Here is a 12,193-nt window from a genome sequence, read left to right on the forward strand (position 1 = left end):
GACCTGTAAATGTCCCAAAATCAAAAGGAAGTGACAGAAAATCAACAGGAAAGGATCTGAAATGCCCCTAAAAACAGAAAGTGACACAGAATGCCCTAAAATCAACAGGAAGTGACGGAAAATCAACAGGAAAGAACCTGAAACGAACCAAAGTCAACAGGAAAGCATCTGAAACACCCCAAAATTAACAGGAAGTGACCCAGAAATGCTCCAAAATCAACAGAAAGTGATCCAGAATGCCCCAAATCAACAGGAAGTGACAGAAACCCAACAGGAAAGGACCCGAAACGCCCCAAAATCAACAGGAAGTGGCCCAGAAATGCCCCAAAATCAACAGGAATTGACCCAAAAATTCCCCAAAATCAACAGGAAGTCACAGAAAATCAACAGGAAAGGATCTGAAATGCCCCCAAAAACAGGAAGTGACACAGAATGCCCTAAAATCTACAGGAAGTGATGGAAAATCAACAGGAAAGGACCCGAAACGCCCCAAAATCAACAGGAAGTGGCCCAGAAATGCCCCAAAATCAACAGGAATTGACCCAAAAATTCCCCAAAATCAACAGGAAGTCACAGAAAATCAACAGGAAAGGATCTGAAATGCCCCAAAAACAGGAAGTGACACAGAATGCCCTAAAATCAACAGAAAGTGGCGGAAAATCAACAGGAAATGATCTGAAACACCCCAAAATTAACACAAAGTGACCCAGAAATGCTCTATAATCAACAGGAAGTGACCCAGAAAAGCCCCAAAAGCAACAGGACATGACCTGAAAATTCACTGGACATCTACTAGTGATAAACTCTTTGAGATTCATAGCAGACGGATGAAAAAACGTAGTTTTTCCATTTAATTAGTTGTATGTAGAATGACTTCCTCACCTACGTATCAATAATTGTTGAATCTCCACATCGTCAGATCATCGTTATCGCAAATAATATTGTGACCAACCCTGAGGTTCCCATCCCTAATCGTAAGACGGCACTCACTCGAACAAGGCGTTTTGGGACTCGCTTTCAATTTCTCGTTGTTTTTGGCAAGCCATTCCTTAAAAGTCTGCTCCGCTTTCCGTCGACGTTCCTTCTCTTGTTCCTCCTTCAGACTCGCTTGCTCCTGTCGGAAGAGGATTAAAGATCAAGTCGAGAAGACACGAGAACATTGAAAAGGAGCTCCTACTTTTTGCTTCTTCTCTTTTTCCAGCCTCTCTTGGTTCTTCTTGTGCAACCAGTCTTTGTACTTCTGTTGCGCTTTCTTTTCAGTCTCTCTTTGCTTTTCCTCCCGAAGTCGCGCCTCGGTTTCTTCTTTGGTGGTTTTCACAAGCTGATCCTGTTTTTCCTTGGACGATGACAACAAGAAATGTGTGTTAAAAAGGATCAAATCTAGAGACAATGCTTCTCATCAAGACAATTCTTGCCAGGTGTGTGTTTTATAGTGGGTAGGGCACACACCTGACTTCAATTGTTAGGTAAAAATGGGTTTCAATTGCTCTTTATGTCTTTTTAGGCAGAGGGTTCACTTTAGGGCTGCAGCTATCGATTATTTTAGTAGTCGATTAATCGATGAACTAGTTAGTTTGAATAATCGAGTAATCAGATAAGGAACATGAAAAATTAAAATACCTGAGCTGAGCCTCAAACGGTACAAAATAATAAATAAATAAGGATCTATGTACAACAAAAGAACAATTGGGCTAACTGACATAGCAAAAGTCCGCTAGGTTAAATGCTACAAAACGTGAACTTTTTTTTTTTTCAAACAATGCTCTTGAACAGCTTAACAAATGGTTCAGAGACATATCCCCCCAAAAAACGGCTAAATATACCAAAAAACTAAATTATGAATGCATTAAAAAAACATTAGCTCAAACAAAACTTAGCTTATGTTGGTCTTTACTTGGAGCAGCTGGATTCAGCCATGTGAAATGAGGTAGACCAGAGGTCACAAATCAATAAAACTAAATGGAAACACTTTCAAAATAAACCATTACAACGGAACTTTAATCAAACGGATACTCGACGCAGCAAAATTTAATTTGAATCTTTTTTTCTAATCGAATACTCGAGTTAGTCGATTAATCGTTGCAGCACTAGTTCACTTATTTTTCCCACCTTCTGTCATTATTTGCATAATATCCTCTAGGGCTGCAGCTATCGATTATTTTAGTAGTCGATTAGTCGATGAACTATTTAGTTCAAATAAACGAGTAATCGGGTAAGGAACATAAAAAATGAAAATACCTGAGCTGAGCCTCAAACAGTATAAAAAAATTTTAAAAATGAGGATCTATGTACAACAAAAGAACAATTGGCTAACTTACATAGCAAAATTCTGCTAGCTTAAATGCTATAAAATGCTAACTTTTTTTTTTTTTTTTTTTACAATGCTCTTAACAAATGGTTCACACACATCTTCCCACAAGAAACGGCTGAATATACCTATAAACTAAATTACAAATGCATTAAAAAAAACAGCTCAAACAAAAATTTAGCTTATGTTGGTCTTCACAGGGAGCAGCTCTCTGGTGTTTTTTTTTTTATATGCTTTGTCTTTGATTTAAAGATTAGAAATTCAAAAATTTACCAAAAATGTAGACAATGTAGCCATGTGAAATGAGGCAGAGGGCAGTGTATCCATAAAGCTAAATGCAAACACTTTCAAAACAAACCATTACAACGCCACTTTAATTAAACGAATACTCGAAGCAGCAAAATTTAATTCGAATCTTTTTTTCTAATCGAATACTCGAGTTTAGTGCTGCAACGATTAATCGATTAACTTGAGTATTTGATTAGAAAAAAAGATTCAAATTAAATTTTGTTGCCTCGAGTATTCATTTAATTAAAGTGGCGTTGTAATGTTTTATTTTGAAAGTGTTTCCATTTAGTTTATTGATTAGGGTGGATACATTGCCCACTGGTCCGCCTCATTTCACATGGCTGAATCCAACTGCTCCCTGTTAAGACCAACTTAAGTTTTTCTTTGGGCTAATGTTTTTTAATGCATTCAGAATTGAGTTTATATGTATATTTGGCCTTTTTTTTGTGGTAATATGAGTCTGAACCATTTGTTAAGAGCATTGGAAAAAAAACGTGAGCATTTTATAGCATTTAAGCAAGCGGACTTTTGCCATTTAAGTTAGCCAATTGTTCTTTTGTTGTACATAGATCCGTATTTATTTATTTCTAATACCGTTTGAGGCTCAGCTCAGGTATTTTAATTTTATGTTCCTTTTTCGATTACTTGATTATTCAAACTAGTTCATCGATTAATCGACAACTAAAATAATCGATAGCTGCAGCCCAACTCAAGTTAATCAGTTAATCGTTGCAGCACTAATCCTCATTAAAATATGAAATAAAAGTTGGGTGGTTTTTAGTTCAAGCAGACACTGTTTTTTCATCTGTGTGATTTTGACAAAGATCAGATCACATTTGATGGCGATTTTATGCAGAAATAGTAGACATTCCAAAAGGTTCTGATACTTTTTCATACCACTGTACCTAGAGGTTCCCACCACTACTTGTTACCTGTTCTTTTTTGAGCTTCTGCCAGTCTCGGATTTTTTTTTCTTCCAACATCTTTTTCTGTTTGCGTTCCACTTCTTCTCTTGCTTCTTTTTCTTTCAGGAAATGCGCCTGGTTAAGAAAGAGAGCATTACATATATACTAAAATGTAAATCAGTAAGTGTACATTTTGAATTTTTCTATTCACATGATCTATTATCATTTTTATTTAACTTTCTAAAATTGTTTTCCACAAGTAGTTATATTTTTATTGAATTCTTCCATTGCAATTTTTGAATGATTCACTGCCATTGGCAGCAATAAACATTTGAACGGGAATTGAAAGATTATCTTTCAGTGCCATTGACAGCGACAGACGTCCAATAAATTCAGACCAAGAGCGGCTGACAGCGATCGTTCGTAGTCCACGGCAGCCAATAGAGGTGTGCAAAATTTCCGATTCTTAGATTATTCGCGATTCGGCCGTGGAAGATTCGAGAACGATTCACAAACATCCAAATTCCGATTATTGAAATATGCCAAGTAAAGCGGAAGTACAACACACTCAGCGCGCCGCGCGGGCTTCGGGACAGAACGGAGCGGGAGTAGCTAAACATTATGCTTCTCATTAACCGGCCCCTCGGGTAATGCCAACGCTCAACTCACGCCACGAGATAAAAAAACACAACAACATACCTGCCTGCTGCCGAAAAGCTGCTACAAGTACAGCTAAGCTACATAATGTTACGGTAGATATCATTTATATAGGACTAGATGGATTGTAGACTCGGTAGCGGTAGCAGCACATCTGCAAAAAGCTAGATGCGGGCGTTAGTAAACGGCCGCCATCTTAAAGCAGTAAACTTCCCTGCAATGCTGTTGTAGCGAACCTTCCAAGCAAACCTAATTAACTTTTTATCTAAAATACTCCTAAATCGGTAAAATATTGACTTGAATCTATCTTTAAAATAGTTTTAAAACTTTCACATGTCAAAAGTAGACAAAAGGGAAATTATGGAATAACGGGAGCAATTTTAACAACTTTAACGGTTGATTCACAACATTAAATTAATTGAATGTAGTTTAAAGCTGCTGATACAGAATGGGGACTGGAGTTTTTTTATTTAATGTTATTTTTGTATATTTGTTTACTGCTATATGTTAACTTGATACTGAAATAGTAGTTTGGTTTCGCCTGAGAGTATTTTTGAACAATTTTGGAACTAATGTACAAAACTTTATTAAAAAAAAAAAAAAAAAAAAAAAAGGAGGGGGGTGCATCAATAATCGTTTTATAATCGAATCGGAGCCTCTGAATCGTAATCGTAATCGAATCGTTAGGTGCCCAAAGATTCCCAGCTCTAGCAGCCAATATTCATTTGTGAAATAAATCCACACTTAGCGCAGCCGATGAGTTGCCACTTGCCTCCTCTAGTTTCTTTTTGATTTTAATCTTGTCTTCTTTAGCCTTGTTTAACAGCCACATTTCCCAGGGAGTGAGGCTTTCGGGTTCTATCTGCTCTGAGGGAGCTTCCTCCTCCTCCTCAACTCTTAAAAAAGACAAGCAAAAACAAAGTTACAATGACTTCATGTCCATTTGAAGTCTGATTTTACTCCAAAGTGACTGTCGTTTTGGCCTAAAAAGTGCATGTTAGCAACGTTAAAGCCATATTATACAATTTATTAGCCAAACAGAGTTTTCATAATGGGTGTCATTTAAAAGCTAGCATAGTGCAGATTATGAGATAAGTGAGAAAACCAGCGCTATTTTTGTTCTTTGCCAATTAAAGCCTATCAATTTGTTGGTTTTGCTCCAGTATGGTCATTTTGGCCTAAAAATAGCAAATTAGCAACTTTGAAGCCAAATTATTCATTTTTTTTTTGCCAATCAAATGTTTATAATGGGAGTCATTTGGAAGCTAGCATAGTGCAGAATATAAAATAAGTAAGAAACCCAGCGCCATTTTTGTTCCGTGTCAATTAGAGCCTATCGAAATCATTGATTTTGCTTCAAAGTCATTGCCATTATATTTTGTATGGATAATTGCTGTATCATCATATCGTGAAATCATCGGTATCGTGAGCCTTGTACTACAACCGACAGAGACAGCAAGAACGAAAAGTGGTATTTGGCATATGTCAAAATGGCTATTTTGAAGGTATGTGGCAAAACGGATTTTGGTATGTGGCTTTTTTTTTTGTATGTGGCAAAATGAAAAAATTGAAAATTTGGACGTACATTGCCATCAATTGCATGGACATGCATGGCCTGCAAGAATTGCAATTACCAAAAAAAAAGACGCTTTATACTAAAAGCCATTTTGCCACATACCAAAAAATGCCACATGCCAAAACACAATGCCATATACCAAAATCCATTTTGCCACATACCAAAAAAATGCCACACCAAAATCCATTTTGCCGCATACCAAATAAAAATGCCAGATAGCAAAATCAATTTTGCCACATACCAAAAAAATGCCGCGTACCAAAATCCATTTTGCCACATACCCCCAAAAAAATGCCACAAGCCAAAAGAAATTTTGACATGCACCAAAAACCACTTTTCGTTCTCGGCCCTGCTGGAGAGACGGTGAGAACGAAAAGTGGTATTTGGTTTATGGCAAAATGGTTTTTGGCAAATGGCATTTTCGTTTTTGAGTATGTGGCAAAATGGATTTTGGTATATGGCATTTTGATTTGGTATGTGGCTTTTTTTCGGCATGTGGCATAATGGGATTTTGGTATCTGGATTTTTTTTTTGTATGTGGCAAAATGAAAAAATGGAAAATTTGGACATGCATAGCCATCAGTGGCATGGACGTGCATGGCCTGCAAAAATGCCATTTACAAAAAAAAATGCTTTATACAAAATAAAATAAAATACTACATACCAAAAGCCATTTTGCCACATACCCCAAAAAAATGCCACATACCAAAATTCATTTTGCCACATAACAAAAAAAAAGACACATCCCATAATCCATTTGCCACATAAAAAAAATGCCACATGCCATTTTTTCATATACCACATACCACTTTTCCTTCTCGGACCTGGTGGAGAGACAGCGAGAATGAAAAGTGGTATTTGTTTTATGGCTTTTGGAATAAAGCATTTTTTGGAGGTATTGTGGCAAAATGGATTTTGGTATGTGGCATTTTTTTGGTATGTGGCAAAATGGCTTTTGATATATGGCATTTTTATTTGGTATGTGTCATATTTTTTAGTACGTGTCAAAATAGATTTTGGTACGTGGCATTTTTTTTGTACGTTTCAAATGAAAAAAATGGAAAATTGGGACGTGCATAGCCATTAATGGCATGGACGTGGATAGCCTGCAAAAATGCCATATAGAATAAAATATTATATACCAAAAGCCATTTTGCCACATATCAAAAATGCCATATACCAAAATCTATTTTGCCACATACCAAAAAAAGTGCCAAATGCCAAAAGCGATTTTGCCATAAACCAAATAACAATTTTTGCTCTCGCTGTCTCTCCAGCAGGGCTGAGGACGTATAGTGGTATTTGGTATATTGTAAGCCTGAACGATATATCATTTAAACATCGCCATCGCGATGTGCACGTGCGCGATAGTCCCATCGCAAGCACGTGCGATAGTTTGTTGTTGTTTTTTTAATCCATATACGCCTTGCTTTCTACTCTGCGCACAGCCTCACACCCTCCCTCTCCCAGTCCTTTGTTCCTCTCAGTCACTGCGGCACTTGCTTATTAAAGTTAACGATGGCTTTGATCTGGCCAAAGAAGCAGACTATCGCGGCGGGTTCTGGTCCCCATTAACCGCGAAAAACGAGGGATCACTGTACACTGTGGTGAAGGTGAGTCATCCAAAGTCTTTCCAAACAGCTATTCAAGTCATCAAGTGAAAATTTCTTTTAAAAAAATATATATAATTTTTTTTCAATATCGCAATATAATATCGCAATATATCGCAAACCCCCCAAAAATCGCAACAATAGTTTTTTTCCAATATCGTTCAGGCCTAGTATATGGCAAAACGGCTTTTGGCATGCAGCATTTTTTTGGTATGTGGCAAAATGGATTTTGGTATGTGTCATTTTTTTGGTAGGGTGCACAAAGGATTTTGCTATGTGTCATTTGTTGGTATGCGGCAAAATGGATTTTGCTATATGGCTTTTTTTTTTGCCATGTGGCAAAATGGATTTTTGGTATATGGCATTATGATTTGGAATGTGGTATTTTTTTTGGTATGTGGCAAAATGGCTTTTGGTAGATGGCATTTTTTTTAATAGAGAATTTTTTGGTATATGGCATTTTTGCAGGCCATGCACGTCCATGCCATTGACAGCTATGCACGTCCAAATTTTCCATTTTGCCACATACAAAAAAAATGCCAAATACCAAAAAATGCCATATGCCAAAAGCCATTTTGCCACATACCCAAAAAAATGCCACATGCCAAAAAACATTTTGCCCTATACCAAATACCAATTTTCAGTCTCGGCCCTGCTGGAGAGACAGTGAGAACGGAGAGTGGTATTTGGTATATGGCAAAATGGCTTTTGGCATATATATACAGTATATCTTTTTTTGGTATGTGGCAAGGTGACCTAGAGGTTCCTACCCTTATTAGGTATTGTGAACGCAGCGGTCTTTACACATGCTAAACATTGCCACCCACAGGCAATATAGAGCAACTGCAAGCTTTTAAGGCGTGACAGGCTAACAAGAAAAAAAACGACTTCATTTACATTTACCCTGCGATTAATTGAATTATTGCATATCGCGACAGGTTTAAAGATGACCTCTAATTTTTTGTCCTAGTACCTACCTGGGAGGTTCCTGAGTGGCGCTGATATCGTCGTCTTCATCATCACCACTCTCGTAACTATCGTGGTAAATCGGGGACAGCAAGGAGTACGTGTCGTCGTCTTCAGGAAGGACGCCGTCTCCCACTTTGAAGTTCGGAATTTGGACAAATTTCGTCTCGTTCAGCTTGAGAGGAGTCGAGCTGAAGTTCTCCGAAGTGACCGCAGCGGGGTTCGGAAGGCACCAGCCGGACATTGCTCGTCGATCGACTTCTGCATAAAATGGACATAAAAGCAGCTTTGTTTTTAATCTTTAAAAAGAACATGAAAGCCGAATTCTCACTCGGAAGGCGGTTGAAGTGTTACCCGAGTTTGAGGGTTACAAGTGGTCAAAAGTTTAAGTTGTGGGTGGTCAAAGTAAAAATAGCATTTTTAAAGCGAGTCTTGTTAATTGTATCGCAGCCAAATACGTTAATCGCAGATTTTTTAAAAAAAATCCGCACTTTATATCAATAATTATGCGACAGTATAAACATTCATTGTAGCATTTTAAACCTTATAAAAACGCTACTTCGCGCGTTCCTGTTCGCCAACTTTGGCTAACGATGTTAGCATTCATGATGACTACGCTTCACATAGGTTTTAGGATTAAACTTTAGGGCGTATGTGTGTTTTATCTCATTATTTTCGTTGTCAATGTTGACATATGTACATAAAATACGTCTTACTGACCTTTTTAATGCAAGAACTAGATGAAAAATTGAGAGCATTTCCCAACTTCCCGGTTAAAACCTCCCATGATGCAATGCGTCTCGACTTCTAACGCTGGTTTTGTCACCATGACGACATTTTTCTGGATGACCGCGCTGTTTTTTGTTTGTTTGTTTGTTTGTTTTTGTTCTTCTTTTCAGTTTTAGAATAACTATTGACAATATTGCATTACGTGTGAGTGTAGGAAAAATGGGTAATGATAATTGGACAACACAAAATTCCTGAATTATGAACACAAGTATGACGTATAGGGAATGGGACGTACTACGTCATTGTTTGGACGCGCCTCCATGCTGGCAATATGATTTACTTCCGGTTCGGCAGAGTCAATGCGGATTGTAACGTGTGGTAGTGCTAAGCTAACTCTTTCGGTGTTTTAGAAAGAAAATATGGGTGCTTATTGTTGCGTTACCGGGTGCAACAGCGTCTCCTACGACAAAAAAAGGGGTTAGGAAAAATGGACTCACTTTTCACCGTTTTCCTGCATGGAGGACCAAATATCAGATCACGAAGGTACGACGGATGGCTGGATTGCAGCGGTTCGTCGGAAAAGCATTTCTTATGATCATATTTCTGCTGGAATGAGAGTGTGTTCCTGTCATCTCTACTCTTGTAAGTTGAACGATTTATCCACTTTTGGTTTCAATACGTTTTTCTTTTTTTTACACCGTTGTGTAAATCTGCCTCGGTAGCAATGCTCGCCTACTACGACTCCCCTACCTGTTGTGTTCCTAGGTAAACCTGCTGACAACACATCCCGATTGGTCACCATCTCTCTTCTTGGATCATTTGACAAAGAAAATTTGTTCAATGGAGTGGTTTCATTTGTCCTGTGTCGGACTCAAACAAGCCCCTGCTGCAGACGCCATCTGGGTCTGCCCTTCTCGTCGATGAACTGCGGGCTTTTAACTTGTGAAAATGCAAGAACTGTAATGCACATTCATTCTGCCTGGCTATTTAACTATGGCCAGTGACGTATTATTATTATTTTATTTTTTTAAACCACTTTGACAAAGACACGTTTCATTGTAATGTTGAATTTATATATTCTATTATTATTTTTAAATTATAATATTCTTATTTGCACTTATGGAGACTTTAGACTGTCAATTCAAATAGTGTTGGAAAAGTTGCAATACCTAAAATAGAAATGCAAGAACTGTAAAGTACATATTTATACACCTTTATTTACCTAAGGCCACTGGATGTTTTTTAACTGCTTTGAAAAATACAGGTTTTGTTGTGATCTTGTATTTATATAGTATATAGCTTTTTATAATGTATTATAATATTTGCTGCCCCCTGCCAGAGTGTGGGCCATTTTGTACTAAAAGGATTTTAAACTGTCAGTTCAAATACTGTGTTGGAGACTAGTACTTGCAATACTTAAAATGGAAATGCAAGAACTTTAAAGCACATATTTATCCTGTCTGGCAATTTACCCAAGGCCAGTAAATAGTGTTTTAAACTGCTTTGACAAAGACACGTTTATTGTGATCTTGTATTTGTGTATTACTTATAATGATATAATATTTGCTGCCACCGTCAGAGGGTGGGCCTTGTTTGCACTAATTTAAAGATTTTCAACTGTCAATTCAAATATCGTATTGGAGAAATTGCATTACTTGAAATAAATCTATTGCAACTTATCAGTCCCAGTTCTTGTCTACAACACTGTCCAAAAATTGTCAATGCATATTCCAAATAGAATAACAAAATTAAGTCACCTGACTTTGTAATTATTACACCTTTTTATTATGAAGACCTGAAGTAAACAACAAGCAGTTACAGTTTGTCAAGAAGTTGTTCAAGTCATGTTTTGGTATTCATATTTTATTGACTTTTCACAACAACACTTGGGATCGTGTCTGTAAGAGCAGAGCAAACAAGTTTCAGCGTGCACTCTTCGCCTTTCCAACCTCTCATAACGCTCCGATGTGGTGCGCTTGACCTCAGAATAACCCAAGAAGAGATATGGTGACCAATCGGGATGTGTTGTCAGCATTTCATATGCAGGTTTTCCTAGTAACACAACAGGTAGGTGAGGAGGAGGAGTAGGTTAGCATTGCTACCGAGGCAGATTTACACAACAGTACAAAAAAAACCGTATTGAAACCAAAACGGATAAATCGTTCAACTTACAAGAGTAGAGATGAGGGGAATACTCTCATTCCAGCAGAAATATGATCATAAGAAATGCTTTTCCGACGAACCGCTGCAATCCAGCCATCAGTCGTGCCTTCGTGATCTGATATTTGGTCCTCCATGCAGGAAAACGGTGAAAAGTGAGTCCAGTTTTCCTCGCCCTTTTTTTAGTCGTAGGAGAAGCTGTTGCACCCGGTAACACAACAATACACACCCATAATTTCTTTCTAAAACACCGAAAGAGTTAGTTTAGCACGACCACACGTTACAATCCGCATTGAGTCTGCCGACCCGGAAGTGAATCATATTGCCAGCATGGAGGCGCGTCCAAACAGTGACGTAGTACGTCCCATTCCCTATTGCTCCTAGCTAATGAGCATTCACAGCTTGTCCACCCAATTCAAATGTATTGGATGTGGAGCATTTTCAATGAGTTAATTTGGGGTCACTTCTGGTACATTTGGAAGGATTCTGGGGTCGCTAGCTGTACATTACGGATGACTGCCTGTTGATTTTAGGGCATGTATGGGTCACTTCCTGTTTATTGGTCACTTAATGATGATTTTGAGTCAGTTTCTTATGATTTAAGGACATTCCTTTTATATTTTGGATACTTTCCTGTTGATTTTAATTATTTTCTGGGCCACTTCCTGTTGATTTTGAGGCATTTGTGGATCACTTCTTGTTTCTTAGGCCCCGCAAATGCCCGCAAATCAACAACAAGTGACCCGATATGAACAGGAAGTGGCCCTGATATGCCCCAAAATGAACAGGAAGTGACCCAACATTTATTGGAGGTGACCTTGGAATACCTCAAAATCAACAGGAACTGACCCAACATTCATTGGACGTGACCCTGGAATGCCTTAAAATCAACAGTAAGTGACCCAATATGTATAGGAAATGAAACCACAATCTCCCCACATCAACAGTAGGTGACCCCAAAATCCCTCTATATGAACAGGAAGTAAACCAATAT

At 37.9% G+C, this 12,193-nt stretch overlaps 1 protein-coding gene across 3 annotated transcripts in view; it reads right to left on the minus strand.

The window, feature by feature from the left end:
• ccdc34 (coiled-coil domain containing 34) overlaps positions 1 to 12,193 on the minus strand; it is a 45,661-nt gene that overhangs the window by 6,477 nt on the left and 26,991 nt on the right. For 2 of the 3 annotated variants that reach the window (XM_057836206.1, XM_057836207.1), the window contains exons 4-8: positions 8,322 to 8,571; positions 4,931 to 5,054; positions 3,529 to 3,636; positions 1,178 to 1,336; positions 991 to 1,114 (exon numbers count right to left, since the gene is read on the minus strand). In XM_057836206.1, coding sequence (XP_057692189.1) covers positions 991 to 1,114; positions 1,178 to 1,336; positions 3,529 to 3,636; positions 4,931 to 5,054; positions 8,322 to 8,571 — 765 coding nt within the window. Of the gene's footprint in view, positions 1 to 990; positions 1,115 to 1,177; positions 1,337 to 3,528; positions 3,637 to 4,930; positions 5,055 to 8,321; positions 8,572 to 9,030; positions 9,288 to 12,193 lie in introns of those variants that run through there. The other variant, XM_057836208.1, reaches the window with a different exon arrangement.

Source organism: Corythoichthys intestinalis, chromosome 5 (assembly GCF_030265065.1).
Source record: "Corythoichthys intestinalis isolate RoL2023-P3 chromosome 5, ASM3026506v1, whole genome shotgun sequence".
NCBI lineage: Eukaryota > Metazoa > Chordata > Actinopteri > Syngnathiformes > Syngnathidae > Corythoichthys > Corythoichthys intestinalis.